The sequence below is a fragment of the Panulirus ornatus genome, chromosome 14 (genome assembly GCF_036320965.1).
Source record: "Panulirus ornatus isolate Po-2019 chromosome 14, ASM3632096v1, whole genome shotgun sequence".
Taxonomy (NCBI): Eukaryota; Metazoa; Arthropoda; class Malacostraca; order Decapoda; family Palinuridae; genus Panulirus; species Panulirus ornatus.
The window spans coordinates 48630047-48650684 of record NC_092237.1 but is presented as its reverse complement, the minus strand read 5'-3'; the positions used below and the strand labels follow the sequence as shown (position 1 = coordinate 48650684).

Sequence of the window (20638 nt, the reverse complement as noted above, 5' to 3'; positions counted from 1 at the left end):
ATCTTAGAACTTAATTTCCTTCAACCAAGAGCTATCTCACATTTAGGTAATATCTTCTCTTTAGAAAGTTCCCAGTTTGTTTTTTGATTAAGTTTTCTAGCATCTTATAAATGAAACACCCCAGCGAGACTGCTCGGTGGTTCATTGCCTCTTTCTGGTCTCCTTTCTTGCACATGGGTATGATGATTGCCCTTTTCCACTTCCTTGTCACTTTGCCTTTCTCCAGTTACAGTATTTCAAGAAGTCTTTCAGCACACATTTTCAGTTCATATGGTGAAACTTCATCAGGAACATGAACCTTGCATGGGTCATGGCCCTTTAATATTCTATTAATGTCTTTTCTTGTTTTCTCAGTATTTTCTAAAGCCTTCTCCTATCCTGCTAGTGTTAGGGCAACAGTGTCTTTCATTGTGAAAACAATTTTGAACTTGCTATTTTATTACCTCACATATCCTCTGAATTCCTTAACCTGATTAGCTGCTCTTTGACTGACAATCTACTGTTTGATGGTTTTTTCATTTTCACCTGCCTTGTCCATAATATTCTTTTCAAGGTTTCCTTGTTCTTCCTTTTTTTGCCCCATTTCTTGCTTTCTTTTACCTTGCATAAGGTGGCTGGCTGGAGTGTTTCCTACATCTCTGTAAGTTTCCTTGCTTTTCAAGGCCTTTGAATAAAACATTCTTCCCTCTTTCTTAATATTTCGTCTGAATTTGATGTTAGAGGTACACATTCCCATTACTTCACTGAAAATCTCACAGAACCTTTCACCACACTTCCCTGGTTCCTGATTCTTGAACTTCATTTCCCAACCTCTTCTACCATGGAAATTGTTAAATTCTCTGTAGTTTTCAAGATTATATCTCCTCTTGAAGTCTGTTTCATCTTAAGTCTTTTAACTTCCTTGTTAACCACATAATCAAACTTAAGCATTACATGATCACTTTTTCCAACTGTTGTAACATACATGTCATTTTCAATAAGGATGTATGAAGATAAGATCTAGTAAAAGATGGTATATCAGTCCTTATTCCAGTGTGTTTTCTAACAAGCTCTTTGTACTTTCGTATACATGATTCCCTATCACCACGAGAATCCAGATCCCACCAGTCTGTCCCTTTAAAATTGCAATCCCTATCATCAGCACTGGGCCCTTCTAAGAAATGCATGTTGTTCTGCTTCATGTACCATTTTTGATAGGTCCTTTATTGTTTTCATTGTAAATCTGCTCTGGACCATTAAAATCTTTGGATATTTTCGTTATTACCACTATTAAGTACTTCTTTCCTACAGTTACCCTTCCCATTATGTACTGTTTGAATGAGTCATCTAATAATGTTTCCAGAAACTTAAGGTTATTTCTTATCAGGAAAGCAATCTGGTTATTCTATTGTGTTATTCTACATATTTGTACTGTATGAGGAGGGAGGGAGTTTTACATTCACCATCTCTTGAGCATTTTGTACCATCATACTAATTTTTAGCTGATCATTGCATATTTGTAAATTATATAATTTGATTTTTACTAACTTCATTTAATGTAACCAAACCAAACTAGATAAGGGTAACAGTTCCCATGATACTCAAGTTCATAGTTTTGAGGGGAAAGTTAAACTAAGATCGTGGTTGATATTCCATGTTAGACTAATCTCTTACAATAAAAAAAAATACATCAAACACTCATTTATCTTTTCATAGGATCATCAAGGCATTTATGACATCAATTCACCCACATGAAAATGTGTTAAAATGTTTAACTAAAGAAACAATGGAATGTACTGATCAGAAAAGTGCATTAAAATATATAAGTATTCGAGGAGCTTTTGTGCAGATTTTAATGACATACCACATACAGGGCTACCAATATGTTCCCTTTTCATTAATACAAAAGAAATTAACCAATAAATTTCTCAATTACATAGGACAACATTGTTACAGTTAAACAATAAATCTCCCTTACTTTTCTGTTTAGTGTAATGCAGTTCATGCATGAGAATATATGTTAATTTAGTTTTGAAATATGTTCTAGTACTAGAAAACAGCAGTAACAGGAGTCATATGGCAGAAATTTTATTCATGAATGTCAATTAAACCAGTCAACCAGTGCCAATAAACATTATAAAGTATTTCAGAATCTAATATCTGATAAAACAGCACAAGGCTAACATGTCATTACTTACCTCTGGGTTAATACCATAGTTCATATTCAAGAATATTCAGATTAATATCGAGACCTTTAAATAACCTTCACAACCAGATGGCCCCCCGCACACTGTCAAATCTTTAGAATGCAAAATTTTTTAAATAAGTATATCTCATGAGTCTGCAATAAAGTTGGAACTGTATGCAGTAGCTTGTATTTTCTTGGGTTATACATAAATACAAGTATCTGACCTGATCCTTTTATGCAGTCATACAACTATTACTTCAAACACTAATCAACACTAAATCCAACACACGTACGATGATATAACTGTGCATCTCTACACAACAATGAAGTGCATGTAAACAGGAACAACTTTGACATTCTTACTTGTTTACTTAAGTAACAAATTTACAGTTACTGCACTATTTATCTTGACAGCTACAAGAAGTAAATGCTACGAATGCCTTTCACAACAGCTATTCAATCTTTTCTATCTTGTTGCGTAATTTTTGTACCATAGGTACTAATGAAGCTACAGAGCAAACTCTTAAGTTGTGCGCAGCTCAAGTAAAATTTCTGTGGCTTTTCAGGTTAAAAAGTATATAGTAAGTGAACTTTCTGCAAAGTAAAAACTAAATTTTCAATACAGCTTGCGCAACACAAATGGGTTATTTATTTCTTTTTAACCTTTAAACCATACTATAAGTAGAACAAGAATTTTTCATATAATCAAAAAGTAAAAAGATTATCTTTAAATCACCTACACTCAAAATATGATGTAAATGTTCTCCTGAATCACCATGTGCTACGTATAAAGTATATATCTATGGCATCCAAATCTAAAATTCTTTCACTGCACACACTTACAGATTTGATCTTAAGCTTAAAGTGCATTTCACAAGACTGACTGAGCTATGAGATTTCCTTACAGGTCTTTAAAAAGTTCCCCTTTACAAAAAATACAATACAATACAGAAAATTAAATTTGGTATTCTGTTTGATCAAAATTTTTTGTAAACTGCAAACAAAGTGTGCTGGAGCTAAATTATTTTCCAGAATATATGAGTTACAGTCAAAATGAATTCAATGTAGAATGTGGAAAACCTTACAAAATTTGAGTTCCTCTCAAGATTAAAATCAATTAAGTAGGGAATTCAGTAATGTTAATATACTTAAGTATTCAATATTGTTTCATAAACCATATAACAAAATATAATTTTTTTTTCAGAAAGTATAAAAAAAAAAAAAAAAATTACACATTTCAATTATACAAGCAGGGAAACTTGACAGTTTCAATAAAAATGATTTACAAACATATTACTAAAAAACCTATATATACATTACTTGAATTTATGGGAATCAGTTAAGTACATTCACCCCACAAAAGTCTGCTAAATACTGGACAGTGATGTTTTAAATGTAATATTTTGGTATTCTTTATCTTGTCAGGGATCATTAATATGTTGATATTCAATATATGATTAAAACTCAGAAGCCAATAAGCTTTCTCTAGCACTCGAGATACTATGTATATATATATATATATATATATATATATATATATATATATATATATATACTTGTTTGCCATTTCCCACATAAGTCAGGAAGTACCAGAAACAAAGAAGAATCCTCATTCATGTTTAATATACAGAAACCACAGATCCCTATCCACTCCCAGATCCTACAAATCTTTCTGTGCTTGGCCCTGGATCCCTCCTATGCCCTGGTTCAATTTACTGACAGCATGTGTACCAAATCGCTCCAATTCACTCTTATCCCATGTAAGAATATCCCGGCCATGAGCACTTAAAATCTTCTTTACTTCCATCTCCAGTTTGGTTTCCCCATTCTCCTTTTCCCTTCAACTCCTGACACATATATCCTCTTTATCAACCTCTCCTCACTCCTTTCCTCCATATGTCCAAATATGTCCAGACCACTTCAACATACCCTCTCAACCACACTCTTTTTTCCACACCTTATTTCCACACCTCTCTCTTATCCTTGTATTACACACTTGATCAAACCACTTCACACCTTGCATTGTCCTTAAACATTTCATTTCCAACACATCGAACCAGAACATGTGAAGTGGGTGAGGAAAACCATGGAAAGGTTTGTGAATCCTGGTTTCGGATATGGGGCTGTGGTTTTGATGCATTGCACATGACAGCTAAAGAATGGACGTTAGAAAATGAGGCCCGTCTTCATTTGTTCCAGACACTAATGCAGGAAACGGCGGACAAGTATGAAGTATATAGATACACGCATCTTACCTTACTGTCTTGTGGTCTTAGATGAATACCATATACTTTTATGTTTCATGTCACTTTACACTGTCTGAGAATGTTAATCCATTATCATTTATATTTTATAATAGAAATAAATTATACATGGGTAAAATAATACATTACAGCATTCCCATATGAAGAATTCATAAGAAAATTTGAGGCTATGGCAGTTGCTTTACGGTTAATATGAATTATTTGATTATGTAACACGTTACTAATCATTACAATAATTTGGAATGGAAAACTAATGCATATAATATCCTTCATATGGACAATTCTGTGTCAGTGCAAAACAATCATCTAATCTCATGTGATTTTCTTAGAACATTCAATTATAGCTGGACAGACTCTAATGCATTACATGATTCATAATAACAGTGATTGCTACCTAAGGGAAACAAAACATTCAACAGGTTTCTCAATCACGTTTCAACAAAACTTAGAACAACTAGGTTCCATCACAAGATAACGTTTGACAAATACAACTGCATAATGTCTATATTCATCACGAAATATAGAGCATTATCATCAAATACGACCACTATACATAGAATCTGATGTTTTGAATTAATAATCTTTTCTATGTATCAGTATAATATGAATTATTAATTACTATGATGTACATGCAGTACCATTTCAACAAATACAAAGATTTCAATAATTTTTGTCTACTATTTCTTATTTGTTTTAAGCACAGTGTTTGAAGAAGCTTGTACAAAACTCAATATAATTCAGCAGAATTTTTATTTTAACCAGAACTGTGAACTGTATTGATTAATTGATATGTAGCAAATTCTTTTGAATTATCGTGCTAAGGGTGTTCTTCATTATTTCTGAGTACCAGTAATGACTAGACTTATGCTTTTGTCAGTAAAAACTCCCAAAATCCTTAACACTTGCAATGCAAATGTTAACTATAAAGAGAATAATGACTTTAGGACAAGTAAACAGCAACTTCACCGCAACGATAAACCACCTTCGTATTATTCATAAATTCCAAATGATAAATTCTGTTATTTCTTTATCACTTTTTACAAATAAGACATGGTTCTCTAACACAACCTTAACTTCTAAAAGCATTCTATGAAAGCAACTCTAGTTATGCTCTTGTATTTCAATTATCCTATACAGAGAAATAAAATAATCTCATCTTGGATATAAATGAGCATACTGAAGTCAGTGAGTTTACATTACATTGAAAATCACTTTACTCAGAACCAAAATATAATGAACTTCTGAAGGATGACAGCTGCACATATTGCTCAAAAGAAAGTTTGAATATAAAATAGTAAGCAGTTGAAATTTGTTATATAGCTTTCAGGGTCACTTTTATGACAATTAGAAGGCAACTGCAAGTAAATTATTTCTCAACTACACATGCTTTAATATCTAATACTGCAACCATAAAGATAATAAAAAATTCATGTTACCATTCCTGTAACTTTCACATCTTCAGTGCAGCTTTCCTTCTTCTACAGAATGTCTGATCCCTTTTAACACAATTTTTCCACACTCATCCAGATTTCAAGTTATCACATTCCCTCTTCCCCTAATTAACTTCCATCTAACCTTTTGTGTGTCTTTTCTTATTATTTTCCACAGAAGTCGTCCAGTGTGTTCTTTCAAATTGCTTAAACTAAAGTCAAAGCATTGTTACCAATTTCTTTGTTTTTCAAAACCTCAGACTTCACTATGTTCCATTTACAATGCACCTTTCTAAATTTGCGATCCATAATACATCTTTACTGAATCTATTGAGTTTTTGAATTCACTGTACCTCATATTGCCATAATAACCAACAAAACCTATTAGCTGTACAACAGAAAAATGATTTAGACCATGTTAAAGCTGTCATTTTCAGCCAATCACTTTGAAAGCCCAAGTAACCATGCATATGACCAGCTGCTTAACACATGGACGGGTCAAACTGCAATTTTTTTCTTTCCTAATACTTTAAGCATAACTATTAGTAAATTGTAGATATCACATTACAAGATAGGAATTCATAAGGCATCCACTTCGGCCATGTTGAAACTATAAAGGAAAGAAAGAAAAGCATTTCATTGATTCACAGGATAAAGATGTATCATAATATCTCTGCATACGTTTCTTAACCTTCATGTAAAAAAAAATAATAAAAGAAAGATATGCAAAGATGTGTTGCAGCCCCATCTTGTGTCATTGACACATCATTTTTCTAAAATAACCAAATGAAAGTGAAAAAATGAAATCATGGACAGATTAAGGTGAAAATGAAAATCTATGACAAATAAATCTAAATGCAACTAACTGACAGCATTATTATATGAAAAGGAATGATTGTAAACTTATTACTGTAAAACAGGTCTTAAAATCTAAAGATAAAAATAAAATTCACCTATGCATCACCACGAAAAATTTCACTCATCCCACAACCACAACAGCACACCAGCAGAGATGTACAAAAGGGTCATGATATTTCACAAAACAGGGACCAAGAAATCACAATCTCAGTTGCACGAAGTTCAGTTCTATGGTTTTCGATGTAAATACAGGGTTAGAGACTGGAGGCCCTTATAAACAATCATATAAAAAAGGAAGAAAAAAGTAAGAAGACTGATAATTGTTCGCAAATCCAGAAAAATTATGCTATAAATTGGAGACAGAATTAGATTCACTATAAGGATTGATTTGGGTAATTACTGTTCAACAAATAATCAATGAATGATATGGTAAATTGCATTTTTCATGTATTTTCCCTCCACAATTCTCTTCAGTAGGTTCTACCTAGTGCAAAAATCAGTAAATATCTACATATTTGAAAATCATGAGAAAATTAAGGAGAGATATGGAAGTCCAACGTCCTTGTGATCATTAGCAATTGTGTTCATTTCAAAGCATTTAATGAATAACTGATAAAATAATATGGTATATGGTCTTTTCATATATTTTTTCTACACATCTCTCTTTAAAATGTTCTTATTTAATGCTTGAATCAGCAATCATCTGCATATTTGGAAAAATACACAAAAAATAACTAAAGGAGATGGAATTCTTACTGACAGGTGCAGTACTTCTCACTAGCCTCCCTTTCAAATTATTCAACTTACAATAGATAAAAGCAGCGGTAAATTGTCTTTATCATTTATTTTTTCAATAAAATTCATTTCAAAAGACTCTTACCTAATGCATGAGTTAACGATTATTTACATATTCAGAAAAATACAGCAGAAAGTAGGTGAAATAGATGGAAGTCTTCCCTCTTTGCAATTGTATTCATTTCACACATTCAATAAATAATCAATATGATAATACAGTAAACTGTTTTCTACATATTCTTCCTACACAATTTTCTATAGATGATTTGTTTCTAAAACTTGAATTTATAATCATATGCATATTTAGAAAAATATAAGAGAAAATATCTACAAGAGATGGAATTCTTACCAAAGCATATAGTACCTCTCACCAGCCTGTTTCAAAACATGCAACTTATGCTTGATGATATAGTAAACTGTGTTTTTCATATATTTGTTTAACACAATTCTCTTCAAAAGCTGTTTACCGAATGTATGAGTTAATAATTATCAACATTTAAAAAAATACAAGAGATAACAGCCAAAGGAGATGGGGTGCAACAAAACCCTGAAAATGCTGAAAGTACCTAAAATATACCAAAGTAACATAAAGTATGCCATCCATGTTCCCTAATTTGAGTTCAAATTAGCTACTACAACAGTTTATGATACACTTCGGACTAGTACAATCATTAAATCAACAATACAGGTTATGTAAATGTTTCAAGCCAATCAAAGAAAAAACAATAATTTCACTGTACTGCTCTTACCGGACTGGGCTTGCAAACACAGTATTCTCCTACAGAAAACTTACCAAAGTGTAAAACGACACAGTTTTGGGGATAGGAGGTCACATGTAACAAAGTCTTAAATTTCTAAGAGATGAAGAGCTCTGTCCCAGACAAAAGAGAAGGTTGGGTGAATTGTTTGTATCCAGACTGCCAGAAAGCATTTGACACAGTACTGTATGGAAGGCTGATCACCAACCTGGATCATCAGGCAGGAACAAGGGAAACACCTTCAAAGGATAGGAAATTATCTAAGTGGAAGGAACCAAAGTCCACACATCAGAGGAATCTTCTATAAATGGATCAAGATGACAGATGATGCCACAGGGTTCTGTTCTAGGACCATTAACCTTCTTAATCTATGTAAGAGACTTGCCTGAAGGTACAGACTCCTACCTAAATATTTTTGTAGAGGATGCAAAAGTCATGAGGAAAGTGAAAAGTAAGTAGGACTGCATCAGCTCACCAGGGGACCTAAACAGACTCCAAAGTTGGTCTGATACATGGCTGAAGAAATGCAACCCATGCAAATGTAAATCAGTGAAGACGAGACAAGGGGAAAGACCTCAATATGATAATGCTCAAACAAGGAATAAGCTGCAAGAGTTTGTGTGGAAGGATTTGATTTGAGAGTTGACTTCATCCCTAACCTATTGCCAAGGTCCCATATTAGAAGAGCAGTTAAGGAGGCAAATATTACAATAGCTTTCAAGTATACTGATAAGGAAATATTCTGGAAGCTATTCATAGCCTACATTAGCCAAAACTGCATCTAAAAAAGCACACAGAGCTAACAGAGAAGGTCTAGAGGGCAACAAAGATGGTTCCAGAATTAAGAAAGCCAAGTTATAGGGTCAGGCTAAAGGCTTTAAATTCAACCATATTGGAAGAGAGAAAAGTGATGGCTGATCTGATCACAACCTTTAAAGTTTTAAGCTGGATCAATGTGGACTGGGAAAAGTTCCCTGAAGCATGCAGAAAAAGAGCAATAGAGGATATAACATGAAATTAGATAAGAAACTTGTTAAAAAAGGTGTAAAGAAGTACAGTAAACCCTTGATTTAACACCCCAATATAAGAGATTTCAGATTTAACGGACAAATAGTATCAAAGTACATTGATTAATAAAAATCTCATAAAATATATGCAATGCACCATGTGCATTTCATATCACACTTGTTTTTGGCAGCATGGGGTAGACTCACTGTTTTGGTCTCGGTTTGCCTATAGCTATCATGTGGTCGGGATGTATACAGTGTTTCTGTTATTTCAGAATTGTGACTTTATTCATTAAATAATTTCACAATCCTTACAATTCCAAATGGCATCAAGTGATTGTAAGGGGTCCAATGAATCCATCCTTACTTTATTATAAAAAAGTATCCTTTCAAAGGAGAGTGGTGGCATCACCTCTATCTCAGTCTGACTCCTGCCTCCAACTGCACGGCGGGTGTTCCCACACTGCTGGGTGTCTGTCACCCAACTTTCATACCACACACTAAACCCTACACTCCAGCACAAGACTTTGGTAATCAAATGAGACATTTTGCTACACAAAAACAAAAACAAAGAAATTAAGGAAATTAAAATTCGACAAATAAGAAAAATACACACATAAATCCCTGCTCAGCAAAAATACACCTCCTTTACATGCAAGCAGAACAAAAATGACACAATAAATTAGTGTGTTCACTCTTCACAGGAGCCACAACAAACATAATCTTGCAAGTGTGCGGGAGGTGTCTCACAAGGTGAGGGTGCCGCCACCTGCTCCCTGTTTCAAAGAGCAGGTCTCCATTGCCGGTTTATCAGATAATGTTGCCAGGATACCATCTGCAACTGTCTACCTGCTGACAGCTGTGAGGGTGACTTATTCCCCTCCTGTAGGGGATGTTAAGATACTGGAGCATAGCCTGAGTTGCTTTGCTGTTGTGCAGGTTACCTCCAACACCCGGGTTGCCCCTTGAAACCTGTTTGGCTGCCTTTACTGCTGTTATGGTGCATCCACTGGGGGGAGTGGGCTGAGGATATGTGGGCCATGATTCCCTATTTCTTGAAGAAAGCTTCCATCTCCTCGCTGTCTACAGTTTGTTCCCCCATCCAAGGTGATTTCCTTGGGTGCACCCCATCTCCTGAAGAAGGTGAGCAGTCTTGCAATAACTTAGGATTTTCCCATAAAGGTTCAAATCCTACTCACTGCGCCATGTAAGAGGTGCAATGAATGCAGGTAGTCCATCCTCACTTTATTATAAAGAAGTATCCTTTCACTGGAGAGGGGGGTGGCATCACCTCTATCTCAGTCTGACTCCTGCAGCCTGCCTCCAACTGCCTGACAAGCATTCCCATGCTGCCGGGTGCCTGCCACCCAATTATTGTACCACATACTAAACCCTACAGTGAAAGAGGAGTTAAAAGAAAGCATGTGAACTTAAATGTGTCACAAAAACAGGTTGCATTCGATTTGATGAACTCTCAGCTTTAATAAACATCCCTTCTTCCTATTAGTCCATTAAATCAAGAATTTACTGTACTTTCTTAATATAAGTCATGAATTAATGTAAAACATAACTGAGGGGCTGGCCAGTGCAGACAGCATAGATAAATCAAAGATGTTTGATAGATACTGTTAAAATGGTGAAGCCAATGAGTGTAAAACTCCTTACCTGTACAGTTCAAATAGCTAATTACAGAGATCATCTAAACTGAAATATCAATGTAAAGCAAAAAAACTATTTCTAATGAAATGAAAGAATATCATATAATAATGATGAAGCAACCGAGAAACAAATGATACACTCCATCCCTTATCCAGGAAAAAGAATGAACTTGTGGTGGGAGTGTACTCTTGTCACAATGTAAAGCAAAAAAAACTATTTCCAATGAAATGAAAGAACATCATATAATAATGAAACAACCAAGAAACAAATGATACACTCCTTCCCTTATCCAGGGGAAAGAAAGAACTTGTGGTGGGAGTGCACTCTTGTCACAAGTACATTGGTAAGATATCTTACCAATTCACTCCCACCACTTGTTTTTCATTTTTCCTTGGGTAACCTTAGGAGTTATCACTTGTTCTTTGGTTGTTTCATAATTCTTACAGGATGATCCTTACTTCATGAGAAGTATTTTTTAACACTGATAAGACGGTAATAAAGAAAAGAGCACCAGGGCAAAATAATGTTTTCATGATTGGCTAAGAGTATTTCATTCTATATCAAACATTGTTCTAATAGCTAATATAAAGACAAATGGGGCAATTTGCATGGCAAATACTGTGTTAATCTGGTATACTTCAAAAAATTTTCTTGGTTTTGTCATACCAAGGAGATGGAGTCCTCATCTACTTTCTACCCCCTTCAATTCAACATATACTTGATACAATGATTCAGTAAATTGTATTTTTCATATACTTCTTCTACATTGTTCCCTTCAGTAACTTCTTATCTAATGCATGATTTAATACTATCTACACTTTCAGAATAATATAGGTAAAATATGTGAAATAAATGAAAGTCTTACTGAGCATCATGATCTTTAGTTGAAAATGTTCAACATATAATTGAAAAATATATTTTCAAGAGTTCTCTTTAATATAGGTTCATACCTAATGCATGATTCAATAATGATCTGCATATTCAGAACAATATAAATGAAAATAGGTGAAATAAATATGTCTAGCTGAGCATTAGTGTCATCTTCAGTTTTGAACATTCATCATTTAATCTGTAAAATGATGTAATAAATTGTGGTTTTCAGGTATATTTTTCACACAGTTTTCTTCAGTTGGTTCTTATCTAATGCATGAATTGATAATAATCAATGTATTCTAAAAATACAGGAGAAAACAGATGAAATAAATTCAAGTCTTACCTGGATTCACTGATTATTTTGCATGCCCATCTGGCTGGCAGAGTAAAAATGGAAGCTTTGTGCATATTCTTAAAATAATGGGGGTAATTTGCATAAAAATGGGGATGGAGCAATCAAAAATTCATGAAATATCGCAACATCAGTACAAAACTTTGGTGGCACTGGTAAGTACAATAGTTGTACCATAAAACCTATGGTATCCTTGTATTACACATTCCATGCACTAGATAAACTTACCAATGGAGGGTAAATATTAAGTTAATCCTTTGCCTGGGTTAAAAGTACAATCCAGGATACCATATGTAATAAACATGATGCCTTTACTGTGTCCTGTGAGTATGTTAACAGTGCAGAACTGGCAGTTATGGCTTTCAGAGAACAGACTATGAATGCAAAATAAAAATCTTATCTCAGAAATAACTGAGGTATATAATATGTTCAGATCATCTGTTAACAAGGGCAGTAGTAATAACCAATGGCATAAATCATGTTTCAAGCTAAATATCTACATACAGATGGTCATGTATTAAACTAAACAAAGAAATATGTTGAAAAACTTTTTACACTTTCCCCTCCTTTGGTCTGTGCTGGAACAAAACTTCCACAATACTTGGATCTGCCAGAGTTGAGATATCGCCAAAATCACGATCCCCAACTGCAACTTTACGAAGGACACGCCTCATTATCTTCCCTGAGCGAGTTTTCGGTAGACCAGGTGCAAGTTGCATGTAATCAGGTGTAGCAAATGCACCAATCTTAGTCCGAACTGAAAGCAATAAAAAGCGTTTGATTAATTCCTAGCGTGCAAGATAAAGAATTTCAAAAGATCTCTCCCACACTTCCCATTTCCCTGGGGTAGATGAAATGCACTCTAACTCAAAGCTGGTTAGTATGTACTGTCAACATGTCTGAGGAGAAAAAGGCAAAAGATATGTCTTCCTTAACATGCAGGAAGGTGAAAGGCAAGCAGAGGATAGAGCGAATGGGAACAAAGTAGTATACTGAGGTTGATGTGCTGTCAATGGACTGAGCCAGGGCATGTAAAGCATCCTGAGTTAACCATGGAAGGTCTGTGGGGCCTGGGAGTGGATGGGGAGTTGTGGTTTCAACACGTTACACATTACAGCTAGAGAATGGATATGAGTGAATGTGGCCTTTCTTTGTCTGTTCCTGGTGCTACTGGAAAATTCAGGAAATGATAAGGCATGAAAAAATAAGTAGCATAAACACAAAGGCAACATAAAAACTAAACCCTCACACCAGTGAGGACAACAGAGATGGACAAGAAAAAGATCTCTCAAAATTCTCTTTAAACAACTCATCCACTTCTCTTTAAACTATTCTCACTTGTGTGTAAACCCCACAAAACAATAACTGGTATAACTCAAAACAATAACTGGTATCCTAGCAACCACAAACACACAACACACTCACAATGAAACAAAGATCCTACCAGCACAGTCACACCTCAACATGCTTAAAACTTAATTCTATGCAACAGCAGTAGACCCCTCCCTCCCTAACCACCAACCCACAAGTGGAAATGAAAAGCTTATCCTGCCTTAAACTTCAGTAACCCCTACTCACATGATCCTCTAATCCTCCAACAAATAAAATGCTAACAAAGCACATATACTGAAAGACACTAAGAAGTACTTAACAATCAACCTCCCTACATAGTCTTTATCTCCTATCCAACAGATGTCCATCCATCACAATCCATACTCCCCAAACAAATATGAAACACCTTCTAACATCTATGCTCAGACTATCTAAATCTCTGATGCCTGTTCTGAACTGGAACTCCCTCAAGGGGGTGGCCATGGTAAGAGTCTACATAACTGATGAACTATAGTTCCACTTCTTAGCCTTTAGTTCCTCACCCTTAACAGGCCACTGGAATAGGGCAACTCTAGCACAATGTTTGCAGAGGTTCCTACCTACCGTTCCTTTGTGTCTACCTAATGCTCCTGTCTAATATTCCTACCTAGTACTTCTAGTTAATGTTTCTATCAATGCTCGTCCCTACATGTTCCTACCTACTCCTTCCATTTATTGCTCCTACTACTCTGCCAAAAGGCAGAGCTAGTGCATAGTGCTCACCACAGGAAACTCTAGAGTTATAAAGAATGAGATGTATGAGTTAAGTGTTGACAAGGGGAGATTGCATGCTTCTGGAAAGAATGCTCAAACATCACCCATTATCACAACACACAAACACTGTTTCAACATGATCCAAGACTCTTCATGCTCATGATGGAACTATCATAAAGAATACACCAAGCACTAACTACCCAACTGCTCTACACTCTCTGTACATAGACATATACACAATATCACAACACTTTATGATCTGTGGTCTCAAATGGTGAATGAGGCAGGCTTCCTGAGTGCTGCAGGGGCCTGATAAAGTTAGAAGGGACTCTTGGGACAGGAAGAAAGTACATATATGTATTTTCATACTTGTTCACTGTTTCCCATGATAAGTATACTCAGTGATTAGCCATAAACTAACTAAACCAATAAACATGACATTCATGAAAACCCAACACAAAATCCACTCCAAAAGAACTGCTTACCCTCACCTCATTTTCATGAACAAAACCCAGTTAAAACCTCAAAGAACTCTCCTGAAACATGCCCTGACAACATAAGACTTCCATATAAAACTCTCTGGTTCAGCTGCAATCCATTAACTTGAGATATCTTCAACTACTTCTGGTAACATAATAAAAACCCAATCATCCTGAAACTTGCAAACAAAGTATGTACCCACCTGGAAACCCTCCAAACCATCCAAATCTCCTTTATCATATCATCATATATCATTGCTATCATCAATGCCCAAACTCCTTGAAAAACTGGCCCACTCTCAACCCAAATGCATATAAATCCCACATGACACTTCCTGGGTGAAATAAACCAACAAAAATCCCCTCCTGCACAACACTAGCACAGCAGATATCACCAAGGTTCTGCAGAGCAAAGCTAGACACCTACCAAAAGCAATTCATAACCAACCATGAACCTTAAGCAGGAATAAGAAGCTAACCCTTGCTTCACACATCAGCAACACTGACAAAACAAATACACCCTGTAATCACCTGAAAAGCACTAAACAACAGACCAACCCCACTCTTTAGTATCACTCCACCATACATAGATTCATTTGAAATCACATTCACCTGTCATATATAAGTATTGCTTTCTCATCTGCATTGTGGATGTCATCCACTTCAACAACTTAATAACACCAATTCAATGTATCACAAGATTCCCCATACTTAAGGTGCAACTTCCATATGGAAGACACCGACACTGTCCTCCACTAACCCCACAATGACTAATACACATCATCAAACTTCTTGATATGTGGTTCCACCACATGAGTGCTTCAAACTCCTTACAAAAAGGAATCCTCAGGCAGGAATATAAGGTAAGGTATAAACAAAAAAGACAGTAAACAGGAACACTTCTAAAAAGGAAACTCTCTCCTATGTGTTGGAAACAGTCAAACCTATTAACAAGTCCTTACCTTTATTTCTGAGTTCTACTATCAGCTTTTCAGTAAAATCATTACCCTCAGCAAGGGTGACATAACAGTAAAGGCACTCTCCTTTTACAGCATGTGGTCTTGCAACTACAGCAGACTCTGCTACAGCTGGATGTTCAACAAGGGCACTCTCAACCTGAAATGTAGCAGTGCAGTTGGTATATAAAAAAAATCATCCCTGAATGAAAAGATTAGATAATTTCTGTAGTGATGGTGATGCTGGTGAAGCTTCCAGACATTAGGCAACAATAATTTCTTTACATTACAAATCTTTCAAAAACCACTTCTTTAGTATTTAGCTAAGTTTTTATCAAAAATATTCTTTTACAGAAAAGAATCCTGCATTTCCCACACTTTTTCATGGATATCCATTCATATAAGTCACTAATACATTGAAAAAAGTCAAAGTCCTATAAAACTTACAAAGGATGGAGATGGGGGAACAGTGTCTATCTCCACTGGACTCATGCTATAACTGACTTCTGATACATATTTCTGAGATAAAATTTTTTCTAAGAACACAGCTGCAGCATATTTCAAGGTATGGATGTTTGAGATTTGACAGAGTAGAGGAGATGCTACTTCAGACAAGTCAGTTTAAGACAGATCAGGGGAAGTACACAGACAGGGGTTCTACAAAAGAAAATTGGATTTGAGATTGCAAATGTTACAAAACTGAAGAGAGAACGCCATGTCTAAAAGAAGAGTCAGAGGAGTTGGAGTGGGTCCCAGTCAATTGATGACAATCAAGGGAGCCTTGGGAACCATCCAGCCCTTCTCAGTCAGTGGCACTGTTCTGACTCTGAATCAGAGAATCACTGGATTGGTGATACTGTCAGAATTTTTCACTGAATAAAGTGAGGAAAATCATACCTGGATGTGTAAGTTTTAGATACTAGGAAGTGGACTTAGCAGTGGATGGAACCATGGAGGTGGAAGCGAGTCACAGGGTGGGGGAGGGGGCGAAGGTTCTGGGAGCGATGAAGAACGTGTGGAAGGCGAGAACATTATCTCGGAAAGCAAAAATGGGTATGTCTGAAGGAATAATGGTCCCGACAATGTTATATGGCTGCGAGGCATGGGCTATAGATAGAGTTGTGCAGAGGAGGGTGGATGTGCTGGAAAAGAGATGTTTCAGGACAATACGTGGTGAGAGGTGGTTTGATCGAGTAAGTAATGAAAGGGTAAGAGAGATGTGTGGTAATAAAAAGAGTGTGGTTGAGAGAGCAGAAGAGGATGTTTTAAAATGGTTTGGTCACATGGAGAGAATGGGTGAGGAAAGATTGACAAAGAGGATATATGTGTCAGAGGTGGAGAGAACGAGGAGAAGTGGGAGACCAAATTGGAGGTGGAAAGATGGAGTGAAAAAGATTTTGAGTGATCAGCGCCTGAACATGCTGGAGGGTGAAAGGCATACAAGGAATAGAGTGAATTGGAACAATGTGGTATACTGGGGTTAACATGCTGTCAATGGATTGAACCAGGGCATGTGAAGCATCTGGGGTAAACCATGGAAAGTCTTGTGGGGCCTGGATGTGGAAAGGGAGCTGTGTTTTCGTGCATTATACATAACAGCTAGAGACTGAGTGTGAACAAATGTGGCCCATGTTGTCTTTCCCTAGTGCTACCTCAGGCACATGCAGTGGGAGGGGGGTTGTCATTTCATGTGTGGTGGAGTGGCAACGGGAATGAATAAGGGCAGACTATGAATTATGTATATGTGTATATATGTATATGTCTGTGTGTGTATATATATGTATACGTTGAGATGTATAGGTATGTATATGTGCCTGTGTGGACGTGTATGTATATACATGTGTATGTGGGTGGGTTGGGCCATTCTTTCGTCTGTTTCCTTGCGCTACCTCGCTACCTTGCGCTACCTAACGCGAGAGACAGCGACAAAGTATAATAAATAAAAAATATTTGCAATGCATGATGGAATTTTTGTGCCATGCCTGTTGTTTAAAGATTAACTCATGCTGATCTGTTACCAGGTGTATGAGTTACTCAAAGAGTAATTTTAGGCATATGTAGTAATGTATGATATTTTTGAAGGTGCTTTTGTCACAAACAAATGTAATTTCTAGGGTTCATCACTAATATCTATTACCTTGTAGGAGTGTCATAGCATCACAAATTATTACATTATGTGAGGGGTGCATATCTCATTCAGGCCTCCTTGACATCTTTACACAGGCTGACCAGTGTCTGGAATAATTATAGACACTGGCATCTGATAACAATGTATAGGATGGCACGACATATTTCTTTTTGAGCCATAATTTTAGGAACTTATGCACTTGCCACAGGAAAGAAAAAAAAAATGCTTGGTAATATACAAACTAACCACAGTGAAAAGGTTCTAATGAAGCCTGATGAAAAAGCCCAATACTGCATTCTGACCGACACACTGACCTGTGCAGTTGACAGGAGGTGACCTGAGACATTTAACATGTCATCAATGCGACCAGTGACCCAGATGTAACCATCCTTGTCTCGCCTGGCACCTGGGTGCACAAAAAAATCTTACTAACAGACATATCGCTATGTATCTTATGAAAACATTTTTTTTCATACATCTTCACTGTATCCCACATCAGCAAGGTAATGCTAGGATGAGACTAAGAAATAGCCACTTTCACTCACATCCACCCTTTAGCTGTCATGTATAATGCACCAAAAACCACAGATCCTTATCCATAATTAGGCCCAACAGATCTTTCCATGATTTCCCCTGACTGCCTCACGTGCCCCAGTTCATTCCACTGATAGTATGACATCCCTCTCCATACACCATTCAGCATGTACTGGCACAAATACTCAAAACCTTTTTCATTCCATCTTTCCATCTTCAATTTGGTGTCCCCCTTCTCCCTGTCTCCACTTCTGACACATATACCCTCTTTATCAACCTCTCCTCATTCATTTTCCTCATATTTCCAAACCACTTGAGCACACCCTTTTCAGCTTTCTCAATCATACTCTTATTACAGATATGCTTCCTTATTCTATTATTTCTTACTCGATAAACCCATCTCGTGCAACATAATGTCCTCAAACATTTCATATCTTACATATTCACCCTCTTCCTTATATCTTCATCATAGGGTAAGCTTCACATCCACACAACACTGATGAGGCTTCATACCTTCAATTATGCCCATCTAAAATCAACAGACAGTGATCTCTCTTTCCATGAATTACTCATTGCTCCCACAACCTTTCCCCCCCTCTCACACTGTGAGACTCACTTCAACTACCATGGCTCCATCTGCTGCTGTGTCCATTCCTAGGTATCTAAAATACTTCACTTCCACTAAGTTTTCTCTATAAAAACTCTTACCCCAACTAAACTGTCTCTCTCCACAGCTAAACCTAATAACCTTGCTTTTATTCACATTTACTCTTATCCTTCTCTGATCACACGAGCTCCCAAACTCAAAAACCAACTTCTGCAGTTTCTTACATAAATCTGCTACTAGCACCTTGTCATAAGCAAACAATAACTGACTAACCTCCCAGCATCCCAACTCCTGACAGATTACATACCTGCTCCTCTCTCCAAGACCCTTTCATTCACTACCCTCACCACCCCATCCAAAAACAAATTAAACAACCATAGAGACATCATACATCACTGCCACAGAACCACCTTCACCTGAAATCACTCATCCACCCCAATTTCTACTCACATACAGCCATCATTCTCTTGATAAAACTTTACTCACAGTATATTTATAACACCTTCCATGGAGCATCTCATATTAACTTTATCATACACTTTCTCCAGATCTATAAATATTTCTCTTAGTATTTCTCACACACATTCTTGAGAGCAAACACCTGATCCACACACCTTCTATGACACATGAAGCAACACTCTTCCTCCCCAAACTGAAGCTCTGTGCATGCCACACACTGCCAATCACTAATTTACCCTACAATTATACAGTACCTCTGCAATTTGAACATTCACTTTTGTCCCCCTTACCTTTGTACAATGGCACTATACAAACATTCTGCTAATCTTTAAGCATCTCACCACATACATACAACCTTTTCTGACCAATTTCATGTGGGACACAGCTTGTGTTGGTTTACTGCTTTCACATGGGACATGCCTTTTGATGCTATAAACTTGGTGCTTTTTAAGACATGTCAAGGGAGTTATTAGGATAAATATAAGTTGCCAACAAATACAATATATTTACCAATATATCTGAAAATCTTTATCATAATTCATTAACTACTGCAACCACATTTCATGCTGTTGCTCAAGTTTTATTATTTATCTGCAGATCATGATGCATAAGTGGTGTTATGGTTAAGGTAGATCAACAGATCATACATTATGTTTTGAGAAAAATGACATAAGTACAAAGGAATATAAAGAGCAATAGGCCACTGGGTCCTTTTGAGGATTTTTGTGATCATGGAAGAGAAGTGAAACAGATACATCAGTGTGCTCAGAGTAGAACACTAGACACATGACTCAAGGAAAAATGCTCGTAAACTTTATATGTAATTATGGAGGTACAAATAAACATACATATGGTTTTGTTTCTAATTACCCTTACTGATACATCATTTTGCTGAAGCACATGCTCTCTGCCTCATTCATAATACAAATGTTTGCCCATAAGTTTGTTCTTACTACTTTAGAAAGAAATCTTACAATTCTGGCCTTACATAGCTTAGACCAAGACAAACAATGCTTAGCTTGACCAAGACTAACAATGCTTGAGTTAATTCTGAATACCTGTATCAATCATTTCTTAACCCCCTCTTTTCTTAGCTAAACACATTTAAGTCATCTATCTGGCTGTCAGAGAATATGCTTCTCAGTCTGGGAATCTTTTTGGTAGTCTTCTATTTTACAATTTTTTTTTCCATGAAGGTTAACCAAAATTAAAAACTATATTCAAGGT

The 20638-nt window shown here is 36.2% G+C and overlaps 1 protein-coding gene across 2 annotated transcripts in view; it reads right to left on the bottom strand.

Moving 5' to 3' along the window:
* Positions 1–1617: 1617 nt before the first annotated feature.
* AcCoAS (acetyl coenzyme A synthase) overlaps positions 1618–20638 on the bottom strand; it is a 142632-nt gene continuing 123611 nt past the window's right edge. For both annotated transcript variants that reach the window (XM_071669833.1, XM_071669834.1), the window contains 3 exons: positions 18126–18217; positions 15690–15843; positions 1618–12920 (listed from right to left, as the gene is read on the bottom strand). In XM_071669833.1, the coding sequence (XP_071525934.1) occupies positions 12715–12920; positions 15690–15843; positions 18126–18217 (452 nt within the window). In that variant the 3' untranslated portion in view covers positions 1618–12714. The remainder of the gene's footprint in view (positions 12921–15689; positions 15844–18125; positions 18218–20638) is intronic.